We start from the raw sequence: 23,534 nt of genomic DNA, 5'->3' as shown, positions 1-23,534 counted from the left end.
GGGTAGTCCCAGGATAATCTAAGAATGAAATCCATGGGACCTGTCCTGTTGACAAAAGCTTCTTTCCACAAAGTATGAGATGAAGATTCTTGATTTACAACCTGAAGAAAGAGGGGCATCTAGAATTTTCTCTCCAGCTAATTCTCCTCACAAGTGGAGGCAAAAATGCCTGATTTTGAAGAAATAGTTTGCTTCTGGATGGTCGCCTCACATGCTCCATGCTACAGTAGTATGGTGCCAGTAGATCATTCAAGGCATCTGTGCAAGTGCCCCATACCTGGACAAACCACAAGCAGGCTGTCTCTTACGTGACATGGATGTTGCAGTGCACTGCTGCAAAATGTAGTGGTGGTGCCTAGAGAAACAGGTTTTCTTAACTCAAAAAACAAGGCCAGAACATTTAGTATACTATTCTACGCAGAAGGGACGAGTTCTCCTCCATCCTGCTTCTTTTGCTGCTCTGTAAGCCGAATAACAAGTTTGTATCAGGATGAACCCTGATGCTAGCTTAAAGTATGATTAGTTTCATAGTTATTGCATTGAGATCTTTTTACAAAATTACCTTACTATATTTGTTTAAGGTTCTTCTAGTTCTGCTTCACAGGGAGGTGATGTCTCAGTTACTGGATTATTTTTCTATGTAATAGGGCCTGGAAACCTTATTTGCTAAAGGGATGAGGAAATGGAAATCCTCCCTGAAGAGATCATGTGTACCAAGTACAAGGAGTAGTCACTCCCTTTCTGCCAAAGGATGTTACTTTTCCATTCCACATGGAAGTGTAACTACCCTGTACTTTCAGTGACTGAGCAGACACTGCAGCCTGGCTAGGAGCTACAAGTAGTGCTTGGCACACGGGAGGCACTGTTTTCTCATTCCTCAATATTCCTGTGCATTTTTTCCACATTTGTCATCTTCATTAAACAAATCTCATGACTGTGTTAGGGGCTCAAGGCAACTTACGTGAGGCTTTTTCCCAACTTGCACTGTGCAAAAAATAAACCTTTGTAGTATTTGTAGTGATTTTGCATGTGACTGGATCAAAAAGTCAAATTTTTCTCCTACCAATCTCAAATTGTCATACTAAGCATCTGCCTTCTGATATTCCACCAGAAACATGTTCTGTTCTTTATTTGTTAAAATGGGAAAGTGCATGCTACTGCATGTCAGTGCTTCCATTTTAGATGGCTGTTATCCTTAGCTTGCCTACATCAGAAATCAAAATGGAAGCATTTGGTCATACAGTGAAATGCCTGAGGCTGTGGAGTGTTTTGGAAAAAGGCATTTCTTAGACTTTACTCTACTGGACACTTACTCATCTGCAGCTCTTTGAGCATTTGTTTTAATGCATGCTGAAGGCCAGGTTTTGAGAGGAGTCCAGTCCCTCACTTCTTACCAGCAAAGGAAATAGTGTAGGTGATAAACTCATCTTTCTGCCTGAGCAGTTTAGTAACAACCAATCTGTTTCTCTGCTTGTAGCTTCAATCTCCAGTTTCAAGTATTTTATTTACAACTGGCAGAAGGAAAAATCACTTATTTTTAGAGTATTATAAACCAGTTATCTACTTACGGTAAGAAAGTAATTTAAGGTTAGATCCTCCCATCATTCCCACTCAAAGCCACTTTTCTTTAACGGGTGGAGTTTTTCTCTTGAGAAAACATCAAGTTGGCTTTGTTAAATTCCTGTTTATTCATGTTTGATTCTTCTGAGATACGGGTCCCAGTTAATGATATATCATCTTTTATAATCTTTATTTTAATCACTTGGCTTCTCATCTGATAATTTCAAGGCATTTTTTTTTCTTGTCAAGAGTGTATTTATCATTGCATACAGAAATGTTAGTAACTCAGCTTAAGAAGGTGAAAGCACTTGCTCAAGGAGATGGAATGGCTACCCTGGCAGAGGCTGTATAGTTTGTTCAGTAAACAGCTTTCTGTTGTTTTGCAGTGAAAAATGTTTCAGCATATTTCTATGGATGTGACAAATACACTGCCTGCCTCCGCAGTGAATAATTAAACAGGGTTTTCATGCAGAATTCAAAAGGCCTCACAAAAAAAAAAAAAAGCTTTACATGCATTAAATGAAATTCAAGGATGACTTAGTCTGCTACTGTGCATCCAGCATAATCCTGATTTTATTGTTAATAAATTAGTAGAATGACTAGTATTTGAAAACTTCAGCTTTGCATTAGAGGACAGGGAGAAAGCCATAGAGTGAGTTTGGATTAAACGTTTCCAGGACTTTTAGGGAGCTGCTGCTCACAGAAGTGGGTAGCTCCATGGATGGGGCTCATTCATTATCCTTCAGCTGCTGAAAAGCATAGTCCTACCCCACTGCCTTCTTTTAGAGGTTTTAATTCCCTCTGGAGCATGTCTGACCCCTCTATGAATTGGTTTCCTAAACCACCTAGATAAGGTAAATGATGTGGGAAGAAGCTTTTCCTTGGATTAAGGAACATGTCAAAGTGAGAACTGGTACAGAGAAGGCAAAAAACAGCATCTGTAGGGGAGAGCAGAGCAAGTGCTTAGTTGGCTGGAACTACCCGGAGCAACAGCACCCTGCTCTCTCCTGCAGAGAACCAGGGTGATTTTAAGCAATATATATTACATCCCACCACAAACTATGGCATCTCTTAGAAATTTCTCAGGATAAAGCTTAGAGTTAGCTAAGTGTCGGTTTGAATTACAAGTAATGATCGGGTTGCAAGATAGAGCAAGGAGGCTGAGGAACAAAAGAAACTGTGACTAGCTGATCAAAGCCTCTGTCTGTTCCTTGTTCCCACTGACAAGTGGGAAATGGGCTGCCCTGGAAAACATGATAGCAGCACTTCATTTATATCGGTGCTGGAATCGGTTGTATATTGACTCGAAGGCCTTAGTTGATAGAGATAGCAAACAGATTTCATCTTCTGAGTGATCTTAAAAGGTGGATGCAGGCTGGCTGGGGGCAGGAGCCATCTGGCAGCTACCCCATCACATCTGGTGTGCCAAGCGGAAATAATGAGAGGCTGCATTGTTTTGCCTCTTTCCTTCTCAGTAAATCTGTGCCTGGTGATGATAAACACATTTTCCCCTTTCTGCAGTCATTTAGTGATATCATAATGTTTGTATTTGTTAACTTTTGGAAGCCAGATGAGCAGAGACTGTCGTGTCCTTTAGGACTATGTAAACAAATTCCTGACTCAAAGGTTACAGGCAAGTTCCCAAGAGAAGCCACAGAATGGAAGAAACATTAGGTTCATGAGGAAAACCGTGCTTATTTAAAGAAGAGAACTGTTGTTTCAGAACTGACAGTGCCCCATATTGTTCTGTGATGTTGTCTTGCATGCTCATCCTCTCTCTTCTTTTGTTCTTGGCCGAACACAAAAATTTCAGTCTAAGAAAAAAGCACAAGTACAGAAGGCTCTACAATGAGATTGCTTTTGCTCATTCATAAAACTGTGCTCAGCACTGTGTAACTGCTTTTAGTGCCTGCAGTGGGTTGTAATTCTGAGATAAAAATAGATTTTTGTTATCATTTTACTACTAGAATTAAAATTGCTCCACAAATATTCCATCCTCTTTCTGGGGGAAATATTCTTAACGCATCGCTAGTGATTAAGTGTTGGATAGGTGATCTCAGAGTTTTCATCATAGAATTCAGACAAAAAGCTAATGGACAGAGCAAAATCATTCATTTCAATGGGAAGACTGAACAAAATCGTTTTGTCTAAGCAACGTGCTATCACCCCTTGTAAATGAGAATAAAGCCATAGGCAGACGCTCAGTCTATTATTGTGTATGCTTCAGCAGCTCTCATATTTGTGTGTTTGCAATTCTCCATCCTACAATAGGAAATTACAGATACGTTAAAATGCGCTGAGGTTTCCGTCGCCTCCCTTGCGCAGCTCATTTCCAAGGCTCTGCGGTTGCCTTGGAAACAGGGGAAGGTAGAGTTTTGTTCAGCTGGCTGCTGAGCTGCAAGCAGTGGTTGGGCTGCAGGGAGGCACATGGGCGTTCCTACGCACAGGCACTGCAAATCTATGAATGGGGGCATTTGGATTTTTGTTCGCGATACTAAATACCTCAAATTTGCGAAACAAAAACCTGTTAAAAATGCTATAGTGAACCATTCTATTCATTTAAATGCCACTAATGGCTAAGGGTTTTGTATAGTGTTTATTTGTAGGATTCTGCATTGACATTTAAGCAATTAATGTTTGATTTTCTTTGCTGGGTGTTTGTGAGTGCTCAGCGTTACTGTAGATAAGGGAACTTTTTAGAAACATAAACGTGAGCCTCGCTGTAGGTGGATACTTTTTTTTTTTTTTTAAATGTGGAGTTACACTCCTAAAAACCAGTGAGGTTTTAACAAAGAAATGGGTGTTACAGCTTCTGTGAATTTAAAGTTCAAAATCCTTAAGAGTATAATAATAAAGCTCTAAGGAAGCCACTGTATGTATGTGGGAGGAAGGCATGTCAGGGATTGTCCAGGTACCTTCAGATGGGGAGTAAGAATGCTTAAAGCTGCTGCTTTGTAGATTTCCAAGAATAACTTGGCAGCCAAAAAGCTCTTAAATGCTTGTGTATATCCCATAGAGATGCCAAGAGGGACAGCTGTTTTGCAGCTCTGCAAATAGTGAGAAGATGCAACAGCCTGGGGCTGCCTAAAAAAATGCAGGCTACACCCACAGCATGTAGAAATGTACATGCACAAGTTGCACTAGCAGTAACAAAGATTGCCTGTGATTAAGTACTGCAAAAATATGTCAGTGGAAAATACAATAGCAGGATACAATGAACACAGAAGCCAATTAAAAAAAAAAAAAATCTCAGTGCTGGTATAATCTTGGATATTTTGTGGTTCAAAAGCAATAGCGTGTAATTCCATGTGCTACCGAGCTTGAGCCAGTTCATGATATTTCACTGTAGCTGAGGTTTCTGCCCTATGGAAGGAAAAAAGACATAGTTTGTTTGCTTATCAATACACTGAAGAAAACTGAGGACTGCATTTGAAAAATCTCCACCTTATTTTCCAAAGGTCACAGCAGCCAAATGCAAAACAAAGAAAGTGTTGGTGAATAGATCACCTATTAGCTCACATCTGCAAAATTCTGCTCGTTTTGCTATAATTTTAATTTAACATTTATTAGCACAGTGTGGTGCTAGGACCAATAAACCATCAATCTGATATTACTTGTCACACATGTTGGTCCACTCCTCTCCCTTTCACAGCATCAATGAATAGTTGAAGTGGGGAGGTATGCCTTGAGATCATCCAGTCCAATGCAGGGTCAGCTACAGTAGACTGACCAGGACGGATTGGTACCCAGAGTTCTGGATATCTCCAAGGACACCATCCAGCAAGTAGCAGTGTCTGACATCAAAAGTTTTTCCTGTGTTTACATTTAGTTTCTGATATTCCAGGTTGTGCGCATTGCCTGTCCTCCTGTCATTGGGTGCTGCTGACAAGAGCCAGGCTCTATCTTCTTTGTGGCTTCCTTTCAAGTATTTATGAGATTTTTGGTAGAGTTGGTTTTATCATGGCTGTCCTCCAATTTCTGCTTGTTTTAAGAGTCAGAACCACAGAACGATGATTCTTGTGCTTCAGAGGTGTCAAAACGTAGCTCAGCAGGCCTGAGCTAGAAATACAGGCTGGAAGGCGCTGCTAAAAAGCAGCAGCGCACGCTCTGCTGTTGCAGCGGACAAGCAAAGGCACGAACCCAGCAGGTGCAGAAGCAGCTCGGCGTAAATCCTTTGCAACTCCTGAGTTCCAGCTGTCCCCGGCCTTGCCCCGTCCCGCGGACGCTGCCCGGCGCCGAGGGGCGCCTCCGCCGTCCGCCCTGGGCTGTCGGACCCGCGGCGGGAGACAATGCCGCCCCGCTCCCGCGCGCCCATTGGCTGCTCGCCGCCGCCGCGTGACGTCACCGAGAGGCGGTGCGCAGCGCCCAATTTAAGGCGCGGACGGGGCGCGGCCGCCGCAGCGCGGAGTGCGGGAGGTGACTGAGGGCGTGCGGCGCGGTGGTGGCATCATGCGTGAGATCGTGCACATCCAGGCCGGGCAGTGCGGCAACCAGATCGGCGCCAAGGTACGGGCCGCCTCGCGGCTGCTCGCCGAGGATCGTGCGACCGGCACCGGGGTGCGGTGCGTGGCTCCGCCGGGGTTATCCGCGATCGCAGCGGGGCTGCCCGGGCTCGAGTCCGCGGTCGTACGCAGCCGGCTGGCAGCCACGCGTACGGCTCCGAGAGAGAGGGGCGCGGCGTCACTGCCAGCCCCGGGTGCGTGCTGGGGCTGCTGTCGTCTTGCGGTGACGCTGCTGTGTCGGTAGAACAGCATGGCTGGTCTAGGCGGCCTTAAGCCATGGCTAGACAATAGAAGAGTCTCAAATCTGTGGGTATGCGAGTGCTGTCAGCCCGTGGATGCGTGCTAAAAATGAATTAGCTCGAATTCCAGCGCTGCAGCTGCCCGTCTGTCCTCCTCAGCGCTGCTTCTGTTAATTCAGCTGCCGCAGCCAAAGGAAACTCTTCGGCACTGACTCATGGAGGTGCAGCTTCCTCCCAGGCAGCCGCTCAACCATGCTAGGGAGTGGTCGGGGAGGCCGTGCGCACAGACTGCTAGCGTGTGATTGGCACCGGCCAGCTGTAGTGAACAGCTGCCTTTCATGAACATTTCTTCCAGTTCTGGGAGGTCATCAGCGATGAGCATGGGATTGACCCTACTGGCAGCTACCATGGGGACAGCGACCTGCAGCTGGAGAGGATCAACGTGTACTACAATGAAGCTGCTGGTGAGTTGGTCTGCATCCTCTGACATCCTTAAATTAACAAAGCAGAAATGCCAGGTCAAAGCTTGAAAAATACCTGAGTAAGAGCTGCCATCTACAGAGCTTTGTTCTCAGAATGGCTCTGATAGCACTGGTAGAGACAGTGCAACTCTGCAATGAATTGTAGAGAACCTCTGGTGAGCACAGCAGTGCTGCTGTGGCTGCAGGGCCATAACGCTGCGTTGGTTCCTCCCGCAGGTAACAAGTACGTCCCCCGTGCCATCCTGGTTGACCTGGAGCCTGGCACGATGGACTCGGTGCGCTCCGGCCCCTTTGGACAGATCTTCCGACCCGACAACTTTGTCTTTGGTGAGTGAGCGTGCCGTGGAGGCGTCCCCCAGCGTGAGCGAGGTGCGTGCAGGAGGCTCGGAGCAGGCGTGTGAGCGAGCCGGGGCGCTGGATGCCAGCAAATCCCTGGGGATGGGAACGAGAGGGGTGCGAGCTCTGTGGGGTGGGCGGCGGTGGATCTGCGCTCCTTGCGGGGGCGCTGACGGGGCTCGCTGCTGCCGGTCTGCCCGTAGGTCAGAGCGGGGCCGGCAACAACTGGGCCAAGGGGCACTACACCGAAGGCGCTGAGCTGGTGGACTCCGTGCTGGACGTGGTGAGGAAGGAGTCGGAAAGCTGCGACTGCCTGCAGGGCTTCCAGTTGACCCACTCGCTGGGCGGCGGCACCGGCTCGGGGATGGGCACCCTGCTCATCAGCAAGATCCGGGAGGAGTACCCCGACCGCATCATGAACACGTTCAGCGTCATGCCCTCTCCCAAGGTGTCGGACACGGTGGTGGAGCCCTACAACGCCACCCTTTCTGTGCACCAGCTGGTGGAGAACACGGACGAGACCTACTGCATCGACAACGAGGCCCTGTACGACATCTGCTTCCGCACCCTGAAGCTCACCACTCCCACGTACGGGGACCTCAACCACCTGGTGTCGGCCACCATGAGCGGCGTGACCACCTGCCTTCGCTTCCCCGGCCAGCTGAACGCCGACCTGCGCAAGCTGGCGGTCAACATGGTGCCTTTCCCCCGGCTGCACTTCTTCATGCCGGGCTTCGCCCCGCTGACGAGCCGCGGCAGCCAGCAGTACCGAGCGCTGACGGTGCCCGAGCTGACGCAGCAGATGTTCGACTCCAAGAACATGATGGCCGCCTGCGACCCCCGCCACGGCCGCTACCTGACGGTGGCTGCCATCTTCCGAGGCCGCATGTCCATGAAGGAGGTGGACGAGCAGATGCTCAACGTGCAGAACAAGAACAGCAGCTACTTTGTTGAGTGGATCCCCAACAACGTGAAGACGGCCGTCTGCGACATCCCCCCGCGTGGGCTCAAGATGTCCGCCACCTTCATAGGGAACAGCACGGCCATCCAGGAGCTCTTCAAGAGGATCTCGGAGCAGTTCACGGCCATGTTCCGGCGCAAGGCCTTCCTGCACTGGTACACGGGCGAGGGCATGGATGAGATGGAGTTCACGGAGGCGGAGAGCAACATGAATGACCTGGTCTCGGAGTACCAGCAATACCAGGATGCCACTGCTGATGAGCAGGGTGAATTTGAAGAGGAAGGAGAGGAGGATGAGGCCTAAATTCCCTCTTATCAGAAGAACCTCTCTAAAGCTGGCATGTGTATGGAATGACTTTTGATAGTAGTGGTAAAGCATGTTCTTTAGATGCTGTGTACCCAATTATCCTCTTTGCACTTGTAACTTTGACAGATTTTATCAATGTATCAGTTCTGAATCCCAAGTTATTACAGTGGTTTTTTTGTCCTTCATAACGTTAAGAGCACATAAAGGCATGCATTCTAGATTATGTTTTCTGTCTTTCTTATCTCCCCCATCAGACAAAGAACAGCTATTTCTTGCCCCACTGGCTGATTAAGTTTCAAGGCATGTTAGATGTCTTGAAGTACAGTGGCATATTCTGATCCACAGAGACTTATATATTGTTAATATGGATCCCTGTCATGGAAATATCTTTTTTTTTGTTTTTTCTTTTCTTTATGAGACTCATACCTAATGTGAATGAAGAACACAATCACTAAATTTCCTAAACAGTGCAAGGACAAATGCCTCTAACTTTACAGTTTAGGTCACCGTAAGAATTCTTCTACTTCTCTGTTGAACTCTTCTGCAAAACGGAGATGTAGATTATGCTTTCCTTCTGGCATGAGATGCAACCTAAAAAGAAGGAGGGGGGAAAAAATAACCAATATTCTGAATATGCACTATACTGTGGGAGCACAAGTAAACAGTTTGTCCTTTTCCTTTGCTCTTGGTTTCCCAAGTAAAAATATCAATGTAACACTGATGCACTGTGTGTATGTGGATCAGAATGTCAACTACAGGATAAGTTGAAACAACAAAATATTTCCTCCACTTTGGGAAGGATAAACTACGCTTTAAACATGTTTGTGTCTCAGACCTAGTTTAAGAACCTCTTCAGTGGTGTGGAAAGATGACGCTGAAATTTAGGTGAGTAGGATACATCTAAAGGTATGTGAAACAGCTCAGCTGCTTTGCCTCTGTTGCTTTTTAGAGTAAAAAGTGAAGTCTGTACTTCTGTAGTTGAATTGTGACTTAAGCTACAAAAAGGTTTAGGAGGGTCTCTGAATAGTCTAAATCTTTAGGCTGTTAACTGATAGGTGAGACAAGACTGAACTAATTGCTGTTGTTTTCTCTCTGGGAAAAACTTCATGTATGTACTTCTAGCACATATATCATGTTGTGAAACTCCTTGTTTAACAGCTTTTATCAGCTTCAACAGCTAAAGACCACATTGTCTGATACTTTGCTCTGCTGTCTTCATGCCATTTAAATCTTGCTACAGCAAAGGCAATAATTCTCTTAGTGGTGATCAAGTGATGCTTAGTTTCAGGAAGAAAAGAGCACCAGTGTGAACATACGTAGTTCTAGTATTTCTGTCTGAATTTCACTAAGACTGTTTCTTCAAAGACAAAGCAATATACAGATGTGCAAACAGAACAGCACTCATGAATACCATCCACAGTGATATACCTAATGTTCTAGCCATACAGATACAGAATGATGGCATGCTTATGACAGAATCAATGTATCTGCACTACAAACAACACCTTTTCTAATTTACTATTCAGAGAGAAATCAAGGCAAGAAAAGGTGATATTCAAATTATTACTGAAAATAACCTTAGAACTTTCCACCTTTTATGAACTGTCTTTAGTGCAACAAGAGAAAAAGGAGGTTATGTACCTGTCTTTTCTCTGTATTTCTGATATTTAATCTTTGGTTTGATTCCTTATTGGGTAAATACATTCATGGGAGAGCACTTCAGCACAACGACATGTAAAGAACAGCTTTACATTTTACTGTTTGGCAACTTCTAACACTTTCTACCCTTGTGGTCCTTCTGAAGAAGCTATCTGATCTTTGTCTAGTTTTTGTTATGGCATGCCTTAGAGCATTTTTCAGGGAAATCTAACATGACTATGGATATTCTAAGCAGGGCATCTGTGGGAGTAACTGACTGTCAAGCATTTAAAATAAAAATCTGTATGTGGTTATTAAGAAGGTTTCCCTATCTTTCCTGTTGCATAATGTCTTTTATGAATGGCAGAGCTGACTTTAAGGTAAACATATCACTCAATTTCTCACAGAGGTGACATCAGTGAAACAGATTCTTACACTTTGCATTCATAAAAATGTTTCAGTTCTAATTCTTCTCTTGAGTGTTCATCAGCATGATCTGTTGCTGAGTAGTAATAGAAAACTTGAATTTATATGCAAATCTATGAAGAAAAGAAAGATAGTGGAATCCCTCCTTTTTATGGGTAGCATTTTTGGGTTTTCAGAATGAATGTCTTGACTTTTCTTGTTTATGAAGTAATACTCCAACACAGCTGTATGATTTTTTTTTTTTTTCCATGTCACTTTTCTGAAACAACAAATTCAAGGAACTTCTGAAAAATAAAATCTTAGAGATTGTTGCTCACATCAATAAGGAAGAGCAGAGATCAGTATTCTCTGCCTCCCTCTATTAGCTGGTATTCTTGCTCTATTCTTAGCATCTAAATTCATTGCTCACTGAGTGGAACAGAAGTTAGGTATCTCACAAGATAAGGAATGCAATGACTATAACAAGAAAAAGATATATATCTGGTGAGAAGTGAAGAGATCAAGAGGACTTTCCTTAGTTTCTTTTGGAGAACATTAGGAAGGTACTTATTGAATTATTGCTTCTTCTTTCTTTTTACATAAAGATAAAGGCTCAAATACACTGTTTACATAACTTGACAGGGAAGTTGAGAATAGTTTCATCCACAGCAGGACTGATTTGTCCAAATGCTTTTTTTTTTTTTTTTAACGTTGTGTATTTTAATTTCTTCTTTTCTTTAACAATCAGTTAGAAACAGTCCATCGTGTAACTTACCGGGAGCCTTTGATGTGCTCATGAATATATTCTGCATGAAAGCGTGGAACCAAAGGGTCTTTCTCACCATGAATTATTAATGTAGGACATGTGATATGAGGCAGCAACTGTTGACAGATACTACCTAGGGAGAAAATAAATGAAGGTTGCACTTCATAAAAAAAATAAAAGTGAAAGACCAAAGCTGTTTCTGCAAAGGACTCGAACTCCACTTGGGTTCTAGCCATTGTTTCTCCTTGTGGATAGCATGCAATTATTCCACAGAAGTGTGTTAACAGGACTAATATTTATTTCTTTTAAGTAGCACACAAGCAGTGAAATTTGCTCTGTTAGTGGTCATTAACAGAAACAGACACAGCAAATGAAGCTATTTTCCCCAGCCCTGCTTTTTTCTCTTCAACCTTAGTTTTTGTTGTTTTTTGCATTCAATGCTATGTTTTGTTACATAGGTTTATAAGACCCCCAAATCTCTTTCAGTGGGGCTTCTCCCCAGCATCTCATCTCCCAGTTTGTGCATATGGCCAGGACTGCCCCTTCCCAGGTGCAGAATCCAGCACCCACTCTTGTTAAACTTCATGTGGTCGGTGACTGTCCTGCTTTCTAATCTGTCAAGATCTCTCTACAAGCTATCTCCATCCTTGATGGAGTCAACAACTTCTCCCAGTTTAGTATCATCAACATGCTTAAAACAATTTCTTGTCCTGCATGCAAGTCATTTATGAAAGCATTAAAGAGAACTGACCCTAAAATGGAGCTGAGCTTTACAGACCTCTACATTTTTTAGCAGCTTACCAGGCTCTATGTAGGCTTGACAGGAAATACAGGGGACAGGAGATAAATTTCAACATATCTACCACTAAATTTCATGGCACACAAACCTATGTTTCAATAAAGATTTTATTTTTATATGTAAAGAGTATAAACTAGTTGAGCCACTTAAAGACAGTAAGTTAATAGTATTTAATTTGGAAAACAAACAAACAAAAACCCTAAAATTCACTTGTCTGAAGTCATCTATATTGAAATAAAGGGAGGCTTCAAAGTTTAACTGGCCTGGGTTTTCGACATACCCTTTGTTGCAAAAGTCTATGTAGAGTATTTGGACAAATCTTTCAGAGATAAACATTCAGGGATGATTATACTGCCTGGTTGAACTATTCTGGATTTTAAATAGCCAAGCTGTGTCAATAGTATTTTTTTAATGTTTTGTTCAGTTAGAACTGTCAGAATGTGAACTTCCTTCTTTCTGTACTCATTATACACTACTAGCTTTTAAGCAGTGTTTCAGCTAAGTTTCAGAAACTTAGATGAACACACATGACATTCTGGAGAGCTTACAAATGTCACCAAGAGGCAGACCTTTGACAATGAGAAAGTAGAGCAGAAAAAAGCTGAGCAGAATCCCTCATGTTCAATCTGCATGACAAAAACTATTTACTAATGTAGTTTTATGGCAGAACAAGCAGAGAGACTCATCAGCTAATGATTTCCATAAATCCTTTATCCTCCTGTACCTTGCTGGTTCTGTGAAACGTCTATGAAGTAACTGCTTTATTCATAAGTGTGAGCCTGACCCAGCTTTTAATGCCATATGAAGAGGCCTTCCTTTCCTGACTACTAGGATTCTTATCCAAAACTGTCTGCTACTATAACTGCTTCAGATTAACACCATGGAAGCCTTACCACCTGATTTTTCAGCAAAGCGGGCTATTCCATCTACCCAAGCCTCACAGGTTTCTGCAAAGTACTTATGTCCATACAGCTCTTCAAGTGGTTTCTTAACCTTCTCACTCCATTTTGAAACATCTCGGATACCTACATAAGATAACAATGAAATATGTTAGGATCTTACCTGCAACAAGACAAAACTCAATACTGACAACGTTTGGATAATTTTTCAACGCTGAATGCAGACGTGGATTTCAAACTTGAAACTGCACTGAATAGTTTTAAACAATTCTTAGTGGGGAAAAGGTTTTAAAAAAACTGTTGTTTTATTATCCTTGCTGGAGTGTGAGTTACAGAACTGGCTTACGACATTCATCAGGAACAAAACTATATACACAGGACATTTCTATGCCTTCTGATTTTTCTTTTTTTTTTGAGGGTATGAAGAAGATGAGTTCAAGGAGGTACTTTGTGTATAAAAAGAGAACTATTTTTGTAACAGTGTGGCAGAGCTGGCAGCACTTTTTTATATCCTTCAGCCTTTTGCTTTGGCTTACGGGAGGAAGTTCTTCCATGATTAGCACTGTTCAGAAGAACGAAGCTCTTACTAAGGCATTCCAGCAGGCTGACATCATTAGACATTTGCCATGGTCTTAGAGAAAAACAAGCAACTTTACTTAATAGAGCCCAGTGACTCACGACATCCTGGCTATAGTTGTAGAAGGAATCTGACATCAAGTTCACCTGTTTTCCCCCCAACATTTTCAATACAGGTCACAGATCAGACATCCATAAAGGTCACTTTCATTCAACTGTATTTCAGTTGTAAATCTTTAAATCAAGAAAGCTCAAAATAATGTTGACAAAGCAGAGAATGTGAAGGAGACCTATTCAATGAAAAGTGCCAACTCCTCACACAGTAATATACACCATTAGCAAAGCTCTTAATTGGCTTCAAACAGGAATTAAGGGGAAAAAGGAGTTTGGCATTAATTAACAAACAGAACCTGTGAAGCCAAACGAGCAAAGCAGCACTGATTGATTGAAAGTGTTGTTTTATAACAGCGTCTGATTGGGAACCACTGGGAAACAAGTTTGATCATCCCAGGCTGTGTGTTACTGACTTTACTGACCAACTGTTTCCATTACAAAATCTGCTGTTCTATCCATGCTGCTGACCTTATTTTATGAAGATGGGGGAAAAAGAAAGCTAAATATTGAATGGACACAGTGCCAAAAGAAAACCTTTCTCTCTTACCAAATCCTCAACTGCAGATGAAATGCACTGATACTTAAGCAGCTGAAAGCACCAATCCACAAAAAGGCCAGAAGTCAGCAATGGGGAAGATGCTACCTGCAGTCCTTTCAAAGTAAGACTTTTTTTTTTTTCCAAATGACTGATTCTGACCGATGTATATTTTGTAATTATCATGTAATAGAACCTCTGCTCATATAATAGCATGTAGAGAACTAACGTAGCGTGTTTACAAAGCTAAGAAAGAAACAGAATAAACTACTGCTACTGATAATGAAAACGACTCAGTACAAGGGATTTAAGTACACATGTGTGACACATACACCAGATACTTGGCTGAAAAAACAGCCAGGTTCCACAGCTGGTATAAATCAAACTCCAATCATTTAAATAAAACTATCCTCAGTTACACTTGTTGAGAGACTTTTCAGTTAATTCTTCATTTCTAATTTCAACTAGTGCTTTTTTTGTTGTTTTGCTTTAGATAGTAAATGGTCAGATTTTATTTTGCGTGAATTTAATAATGATTAGAAATCCGGTGTTTATTTTGGAAGGATTTTGTAACAGTAATTAACTTAAAAGAAATGCAAATTAGAAAGGTATTCTGGGATTTTACATGAATAATTCATTTGCTTTCTGACCTCCAAATAGCAAGTTATAAGCTTGTTTTCTTACTACATATTATATGTGCCCTAGAGGTAAAGCTGCTACGTGTTAATATAACAGTTTTCTGTGGACCGTGTCTAAAAGTTGTGCAAGATGTGAGAAAGTAAATTCAGCCAAGGGTTAGTAAGATTACTTAGAATTTAAATGTAGGAACTTGGTATAGCAACAAAAATCTTACCTGCTGAAATATACTGATAAGCTACGAGAAATTATACTTTTTAGTGGCTGTTGATGACGACTTCTTTTTAATCCTGCTATGTTACCCTGCAGTAATTGTTGGGAGATTTTTCCCTATGATTTTAGTCTATCCCTTTGTGTAACAATTTGGTGAATTTTGTATCCTGTTGCTTTAAATTTGTTGTGTCCTCAGCTCTGTCTCTCCTTAGCTGTAATGTGACTAAGATCCTTGGATGAAGATGAAACTAATTATTCTAGAATATGCTATTTCTCTAGCCATCCAGTTCATACATACCATTATAAATTCTCACATCCTCTTGAGTAACGCTAGCGTTTGCTCCCCAGACAACCATCTTGTGGATAAGAGCTGGATACTTTGCAGCTGCAATGAGTGCTGTAATGCCACCATCACTCCATCCCAGCAAAGAGAACTTCTTAAATTTCAGTGCCTTTGTTGATACAAGAAAGTTATGTAAAACTGATATTTTTAGTAAGCAGACATGAAGCGTTTATCAGAAAGCAGCAGTGCAGATCTAGATACAGCACTGCATGGTTGAATGAGATAGGGTAGCTTCCAGGTAGATTTTCCTGCTAAAGGAAAGCTCATATACTTAAAAAACAAAGACAACACAAAAAAACTCTACTCCCACTTCTAATTTTTCATGACTATTTAATGAAATAATCAGTGATTATTATATTATATTAGATTCTTACAGCATTTAAGAAGCTGTCTTGACATTAAGAAATGTTTATTTAGAATGGATAGCAAAGACCTAGAGAAGTATTAGAGATTCACTGCGTCCTATGACTGTGAAGTCTTAGAGACCCATGGTACACAGAATGTGTGGATTCTCTTCATATAAAGTTGACAAAGAGTACTGCAGTGTGGGATGGTATGTGACCCAAGATGAACTTAAGAAAAGTTTAAGACTTGGAAAATGAAATTGGGTGAATTAATTTATTGATGTTAGCTGACCTATTAAAGAAAAAATCTATAATGATAAAAAAAAAAATGCTTAAAGAGTGTTTGCTATAGGATTGTATCAAATTTAGGTGCCTAATCCACACTTTGTGAAGCATACATGACATTTTAAATATTAGTACCTCATGAGTTCCAATTCAAAACATTAATATTGCAATATCTTTTTCTCAAAAAGGAAGGCTCAGAACAAAAAAATACGTCAACCGGGACATTAATTAGCTCTGACTTGTACATTGCTTTCCTCTTAGAATCTGAAGCTACTTTTCTCATATTCCAAGGCCTGTGTTAGAGGGTAAGATCAGTGACTGGAGAGAGGATTTTGTGTGTATGATGTTCAGTGAGTAAAAGGTGAGGAAGATAAAGATGCTAGGAAGCAAAGGAATAGACCTCACTGCAGCCTTCCAGCATTTAAAAGGGCATTATAAACAGGAGGGGAATCAACTTTTTACAAGGGTAGATAGTGATAGGACAAGGGGGAATGGTTTTAAGCTCAAAGAGAGAATTACATGATTGGATGTCAGGGGGAAGTTTTTTACTGCGAGAGTGGTGAGGTGCTGGAACAGGCTGCCCAGAGAGGCTGTGCATGCTCTGTCACTGGAGGTGTTCAAGGGCAGGTTGGATGGGGCCCTGGGCAGCCTGGTCTAGTACCAGATCTGGAGGTTGGTGGCCTTGCATGCAGTAAGGGGCTGGAGGTTGATGATCCCTAAGGTCCCTTCCAACCCAAGCTATTCTATGAAATAAATCTGAAGTTTGTACTGGAACAATATTCAATAGCAGTTTTGTATACAGGAGCCTGAGTTTGTGAACTCTTCAGCAAAAAAGGCATAATTTAAAGTTTTGAAGGGTTTTTTTTGTTTGTTTGTGTTCTTTTTTCTTTTTAAAAAATTTTAGATAGCTTTAAAGGAGATGTGGTACTTTTGAAGGGGAAAAAAAGAAGTTAGTTGAATGTGTTGTTTTGGCACTCAGTGTTCTGCTGTTGGAATACAAGTCCTGCTTTCTTTGGAGAGAAGAAAGCAGAAACAGGAAATAAGAGAAACAAAAGAACTACAGAGAAAGGAAAAAGTAGTTATAATCTGGAAGCTTGCTCCTGCTGCTTGTAAACATGATGCTCAAGTGAGGCACAGCCTTATCAGTCAAACTGATACCTGTTTTTTTTCTATTGCTATTGTACTTATCTGGTTTTGGCAGCTTCCTTGATACTAAGCTCACTGTAGTCTTGCTCAATCCCAGATTTCATCTGTCTAAGCCCTAATTAGCAAACAGAAAAGAAATAAGATAGGGGATAGAGGACATGTAAGGTAAGATCTGACAGCAAGAAAAAGGAGCCTTGAATTTTAGCAGCTAGTTACATGTAGGCCCCGGTCTGCAGAAAAATTAGTTACAAATGATCAATTTTCAGTATCGTTCTGCCAAAGTGTCACTGGCAAGTTTTAGGAGCTGGCAGCAGTGCCCATAAAGCTTATGGTTTTGGTGTTGCTGCTGTTCTCCTCGTGCCAGTAGCAAATTATGCATCTCAAAGTTGCCTGATGATTAAAATTTTTATTCTCCATCCTAGGCAATTTGCCAGTGCTTTAACTGAGATCCATTTGCCCCAGTTATGTACTTCTCTCATTAACTAGCCATTATTTTGTTGCATTTTTGGGGGTTTTCTCAGGATGGCTTTTCAGAAGAAAGAATTTATTTTATCCTCTGTGGCCCTCCAAAAAAAAAACAACACAAAAACAACCCCCAAAACCAATGCTATGTAACAGATGTCTTGGAAATGGTGTGCATGTTTGTTTGCTTTAGTTTTGAATGACTTACCCTGCAGGCCTCTAACTTATACTGGCAGTTACCTGTAAGCTAGGTTTCAGCTCCTCAGTTCTGTGGGTGATTTTGTGCTGTCTTTACCCAACCAGTGAACAAAATGAACTCTGTACTATATATTATTTCTTTGGACCACAGCAAGTATGCCACAAGATCTACAGTTGATCTACAAAAACTGGGAGAAGCCCAAAGCCACCTTTTTACTTCAACAGTAGATTTCCAGACTAAGAACCTCTTAAATATCAACTGACTGTTTCCACAGTACTAATTTTTAATGCTTTGGGCCTTCATTGTGATTTTTGTTAGAGATTGGGATGGAGTATAGCAGAATGGACCTCTATGCATTAGACTCCTTCAATTTTATCTAATTCCTTTGCAGAAAATGTTCACTAATGCGTAGCACTGTCATCTGCATCAAGGTGCTAAACACTTCAGAATTTATACTTCTGTTACTTCACTGAAACCCTGCAGCAGTCACAGCTCCAGAAGAGGCACCAGAATCTGAAAGAGCCCAGAATAAAGGCACTGAAGGCTCACTCATACCAATGGGTTTTGTTTGTCTGCAGGCTGTTTGCATGCAAACCACATATCATTAGACAGCCCTCTGCAGGAACTATGACTTTGTTTTATGCTGGAAATCCTAGTTAGGGTGATTACGTGGGATTTGTGCTATCCTTCACGTTGTGCTAAAATAGAATCAAGTTACTTGCCCTTGGGAAGATTTTAACAAATAGTTGTTACATGCTTACATCAGTGAACACATCTCATTTGTTTTGGCAGCTTTAGAAATCTGTGGACTGCTGCCTTCTTTGACTGCCTGCATTACGATTATATGCTCTTTAAGGACAGCTCTAGCTCTGTTTTCTATTTTGCAGCTATTAGTTTTTCAACAGAGGCAGGGAAAGGGAGTTCCAACCATTTAAACAGAAAGTTTGTCACCTACCAATGATAGCAGCTTTCTTTTCTTTGTTTGTGTAGAAGAAATTGGTGACTTACTGTGCAGAGAGATTGCTTATATGGTTAGAGGGCACAACTGTATTTTAATCCTGATTCTGCTGTCAGACTTATTTTGTTTCACCACACAGAATACTCGAGGAAGACTGCATTTCCAGCTTCATATGGTTCTTTCTGTAAGGTTACTGCATGTTACAGTTAAATACAGTTGGATTCACTGACTGAATCTTCTCTCATATTTTTGGAATTTTCATGCTCTGCCAACTTTCTTAACATGGCCAACGAAACTGTATAGCTTAACATAACAAGGCCAAAATATTAGTTAGAACTAAACCAGAAAACAGTGTTAGCACCTTAGGAACATAGATTTGAAATAAAACCAAAAAATCTGTAAGATGGAGAGATAATAACAACTGAATCATAGTCTTCATAATCACAATAACAGTGCTAGCTAAGATCTGATACGATTACAGGAATCCTTTGATTTCCTACAGAAATTATTGCAGTAATAGGCTGTAAAATGCAAAGCGCCTAGTCAGTTTTCAGATCAGATGTCTCTTGAACTGCATTGCTCGAGGTAAAATGTCAAGCTTGTATTAGCTAGAAAAATTTCTAAGAACTTTTCACTATTGTAACCTCTTCTAGTTAAATCACCTGGCTTAGTCCTTGTTTTTCATATATAGTTTACCTAAACCTACTGGTTTTCATCTGTAAATCTCTTAGGGCAAGGTTTTGGAATAAGAATTTATTGCTTTGTAATTCCCAAAGCTGAACTTCTCTGTATATTGCAGAAGAAAATATTTTCCAGAACAATGTATATCTGCCCAGTTTTAAGCCTTCATGTGTATGTTTAGCTTAACATGTTTTCTGTTGGAAATAATGTACTGTCATGGTTTTCACTGGGATAGATTTAATTTCTCACAGAGGCTTGTATGATGACGTAGTTTGGATTTTTAATGAAAATAACAGTGATAACACACCAATATCTTTAGTTATTGCAGAGCAGTGCTTATACAGTCAAGGATTTCTCTGTTTCTCATACTGATCTGCACTGAGGAAGCTGGGGGTGCAAGAGAAGCTTGGAGGGGACAAAGTCAGGTCAGCTGACCCCAACTGACCATAGGGATGTCCCATACATGAGAGCATGCTTGGCAATACAAGCTAAGGGAAAAGAAGAAGGAACATGGTGGATGTTGAGAATGAAGGTGTTTATCTTCTCAGGTAACAGTTATGTGTGATGAGCTGCGCTTTCCTGTGGCTAAACATCTGCCTGCCAATATGAAGTACTGAATGGATTCCTTATTTTACCTTGCTTGAATGCACAGCTTTTGCTTTACCTAGTAAACTGTCTATCTCAACTCATGATTGCCATCTTTCTGATTCTTTCTCCCATCCCATCAGGGGACAGTAAGCGATCAGTTGTGTGCTGCTGAGCTGCCTGCTGGGCTTAAACCACAACACGTACTTCGCAGCACTCTTTCACCTGCAAAACTTAAGAAAAATAGTTTTATATTTACAGTAAAATCTGAGACTAGATTTACCTGCATAAGATCCACAGCATCCTTTGCATCTCTCTCGAAGAAATCTGGAGGGAAGTCTCGAGAGGGTGGGATGGACTGTCCATATCCTCGTGGATCCCAAGCGACAACTGTGAATAGTTGCTTATTCATGGACTTAAGCTGTGGTCCAAAATCGGTTTGACCACTCCCTGGAAAACCATCATTCTTCAATTAAAGTAACCACCATAATACATATACAGCATATATACTCTTGATGGAAACTGGGGAAACTTGTATCTTAATTCTAAAAAAGAGGCTTTATGCTTTATCTCTGACTAAGGGTTGCAATTCTCAGCCATGAAGTGCATAATAAAAATCTTTAGAAGTATCTGCAGTATGATGAGAGCAAACTTTCTAGTAGGAAGGCAAGCTTATAAAAAATGATGCTCTGTAGAAGAGCGTCTTACACTGAGTTTCCTGGAATTGTTATCTGAGATAGGGTCTTATTAATAAACTGCAATGTTTATTAATTCAACTGAAATGCACCTAGTTCCTAAGAGGGATGCAACGATCAGCTGTGTAACAAATACAGCTGACCTGATTTTTTTTCCTCACATTACTTTGCACCTTGTTGTAGCTATTTGATGGACACCCTATTCCTTTTCCCACAGTCCAACCCAGAAGGTATGAGTGACTATGAGAGTTAAGAAATTGAGAACCAAGATCATTTTGTATAAAAGTTGCCCGGAGATATATTTAAAATCTTTAAAAACAGTTAACTGGTTGCTATACCTCTACATTTTCCTATCTTTTATATGTGTAATAATTCACCTTTTAATGAAAATGCTCTATAATTGGGTGCTGGATATATTACAAAATAGTTTTTGTACTCTAGCAAAAGAGCAGATGGTTAAAGAGGTGGTTGCACTATAAAGAAAAAAACAAAATCTCCAGACCTAGCATTCCAGGAAGCAGAAGAACTGCATGGCTCCCTTCTCCTGTTTGCTGGTAATGCAGATTGACTCCATTCACTTGGATTTTGGCAGACGTTATTGAAGTACTAGGGATGCAGCAAGGAAAACAAAAACATTGAGACAGGTAATTCTCATTACTACAAGGACATTCAAGGAATGCAGAATACTTACTTTGTCTAGATATGAAGGATAATACAGGAAAATCTAAACTGTTTACTTGTCCTTTCACAGACACACAGAAGACTTGACAGGGGTGCAGGTGGGTTCATTATGTGACCACTGGAGAGGTGATGGAGTCTCCTATGGGAAAACTCAAGATCTGTCTGGACACCTCCCTGTGGAACCTACTGTAGGGAACCTGCTTTAGCAGGGGAATTGGACTCGATCTCCTGAGGTCCTTTTCTGCCATTTGTACTCCTATTTCACAAATGCAATTAAATGATTCAGATAAAGGAGGAAAAAAAGCCTTGACCATCCAAGAAGGGGAATATAATTACAGCTTTACATAGCTACAGAAATGTGTTGGAAAAATATGTATTACAGAGGAGAAACCTCCTTCTGCCACATAATTTTGAAGTAGTTAGGGTCGACCTTACTTCTAAACGGGATTTCTCTGTCTGTGAAACACATTACAATCTCTTGTTATGGCATATATATTGTTCTGCAATAGTAGCACATACAGAAGGTAACCAACACGTAGTTCTTGTAGGCGAGAGATGTACGTTGTGATGTTGAGATTCAGACAGAGTTTGACTTTTTCCACAGCTCTACCTTTCTCCCGATCAATTATTAACGTTGGGGGCTCAGGAATGAGCTTGTGACGTACAACTCCTGGATCGTGGCTCAGTGTAAAGTCCATTGGAATTCCAGAGTTTCGCATACAATGTTTTTTTAACGCTTTTTGGACTAAAAAAATGTGTATATATATATATATTTATATATTTATATATATATATTTAACATGCTGAGAAACTGCCCTGGAGCCGAGTATCGCTAAAATAGATGTGGTCTCCTGCACACGAAACTTCTGTGTCTGAGCTCAGTTCAGTATCGCTGCTGCCACTGTGACTTCGTTTTTGCAAAGCGTCCGTTAAAACACCGCATTTTTCATTGCCTGGCATAATCATACCTGCAAAAACCCACTTAAAACAGCAAGCAAATAGACGAACAAACACCGACAGCCCCACAGCCCGCAATGTAAAGGAGCGAGCAGCGTTAAGGCTCATAGCCGTGCGGAGCACACGCCTGCAATCACCGGGCTGCTCCAACGCAGAGCACGCAGCGAGCCTCTCCAGACCGTGCTTTTCATTACCCGTAGGAGGCGGCCGGTCCCCGGCTTGTGAGCAGCGCAGCGCGAGGTTGTATCATCAGCACCGCCAAGGCCCCTCTTCGCCACGCCATGATGCCCGCCGCCCCGCCCCGCCTCCTCCCACTTCCCTGTGAGGGCGTTCCGCCCTCAGGCCGTCATTCGCGCGCCTTGTGAAGCCGGTACACCGTGAGGCACGGCCGCCACACGGCACGCCAGCAGCCCCTCCGCGCGACTCTGCGCACGCGCGGAACGCAACCCCTCCACGCACCGCTCGGCGGGAACGCGCCTCTGCTGCCGCGCTCTGATTGGCGGCCGCTGATGTCAGTCAGGGGAGGGAGAGGCGGTGCTGGACGTTGGTGTGCTGCGTGAGGGGGTTAAAAGGAAGGGGGTTGCGATTTGTGGTCGCGTGTCTGCTGTTCTTGCTAGCTGTGCGAGAGGAGTTGGGGGAAAAAAGAAGCTGTGGTGGTTATTTGGAAGTGCAGCTCTGCCTTGAGCATGGATAGTGAGGAAAGCCCCCGGCTGGGTCTGTGCTGAGGACTGTAGCTTCTCTGGGGCAAGGCATTCTGTGTGCCGAATGCAAATCGTAGAATCCTCACCAAGAATCGTTAACTATGCCACATGTGGAGGAGAAAAGCCAGTCTGAGCCATAGCCTGCCCGGGCTGATGGTGAAGAGAGCTGTGCAGGTAGTGGGGGCAACACAGAAAGCCTAGGGCTGGTACCAAGCTTGGAGAAGACCCAGGAAGTGCAGTCTTCTGCCCTAGACCTGGGCAGGAGGGATGTATCCAAGCCAAATCAGGTTAGATATCAGGAAAAACAGAAAGGGTTGTTAAGCACTGGGGTAGGCTCCTCAGGGAGGTGGTTGAGTCACCATCCCTGGATGTGTTTAAAAAGCGTTCGGATGTGATTTAATGGAGGGTTGTTAGAGTTAAGATAGTATGGTTAGGTTGTGGTTGGACTCCATGATCTTTAAGGTCTTTTCCAACCTGAGTTTCTGTGCACGTTTCCCCCAGCCCAATGGGAGCTCAGTGGCTATCCTGAG

The 23,534-nt window shown here is 42.2% G+C and overlaps 2 protein-coding genes across 2 annotated transcripts; one reads left to right on the top strand and one right to left on the bottom strand.

Moving 5' to 3' along the window:
• The first annotated feature begins 5,936 nt into the window (after positions 1-5,936).
• LOC128087723 (tubulin beta-1 chain) lies at positions 5,937-8,604 on the top strand. The gene is made up of 4 exons (XM_052697587.1): positions 5,937-6,066; positions 6,657-6,765; positions 7,000-7,110; positions 7,323-8,604. Exons 1-4 carry the CDS (start codon positions 6,010-6,012, stop codon positions 8,381-8,383), a joined length of 1,338 nt encoding a protein of 445 aa, XP_052553547.1. The 5' UTR covers positions 5,937-6,009; the 3' UTR covers positions 8,384-8,604.
• On the bottom strand, positions 8,498-22,630 carry BPHL (biphenyl hydrolase like). The gene is made up of 7 exons (XM_052697592.1): positions 22,498-22,630; positions 21,168-21,271; positions 20,254-20,420; positions 15,266-15,419; positions 12,888-13,019; positions 11,205-11,328; positions 8,498-8,977 (listed from the first exon to the last, which is right to left on the bottom strand). Exons 1-7 carry the CDS (start codon positions 22,584-22,586, stop codon positions 8,890-8,892), a joined length of 858 nt encoding a protein of 285 aa, XP_052553552.1. The 5' UTR covers positions 22,587-22,630; the 3' UTR covers positions 8,498-8,889.
• Between the last annotated feature and the right edge of the window lie 904 nt (positions 22,631-23,534).

The sequence above is a fragment of the Tympanuchus pallidicinctus genome, unplaced genomic scaffold, assembly GCF_026119805.1.
Source record: "Tympanuchus pallidicinctus isolate F22 unplaced genomic scaffold, pur_lepc_1.0 scaffold31, whole genome shotgun sequence".
Lineage (NCBI taxonomy): Eukaryota > Metazoa > Chordata > Aves > Galliformes > Phasianidae > Tympanuchus > Tympanuchus pallidicinctus.
This window is presented reverse-complemented; position numbering and strand designations above follow the sequence as displayed.

Coding starts and splice junctions, on each gene's coding strand:
- LOC128087723 (XM_052697587.1), top strand. CDS start 6,010: ATGCGTGAGATCGTGCACATCCAGGCCGGGCAGTGCGGCAACCAGATC. Junction 6,067..6,656: donor GCAACCAGATCGGCGCCAAG/GTACGGGCCGCC, acceptor CATTTCTTCCAG/TTCTGGGAGGTCATCAGCGA. Junction 7,111..7,322: donor ACCCGACAACTTTGTCTTTG/GTGAGTGAGCGT, acceptor GTCTGCCCGTAG/GTCAGAGCGGGGCCGGCAAC.
- BPHL (XM_052697592.1), bottom strand. CDS start 22,586: ATGGCGTGGCGAAGAGGGGCCTTGGCGGTGCTGATGATACAACCTCGC. Junction 11,329..12,887: donor CTTTGCTGAAAAATCAGGTG/GTAAGGCTTCCA, acceptor TTTTCTCCCTAG/GTAGTATCTGTCAACAGTTG. Junction 8,978..11,204: donor GAGCACATCAAAGGCTCCCG/GTAAGTTACACG, acceptor CCTTCTTTTTAG/GTTGCATCTCATGCCAGAAG.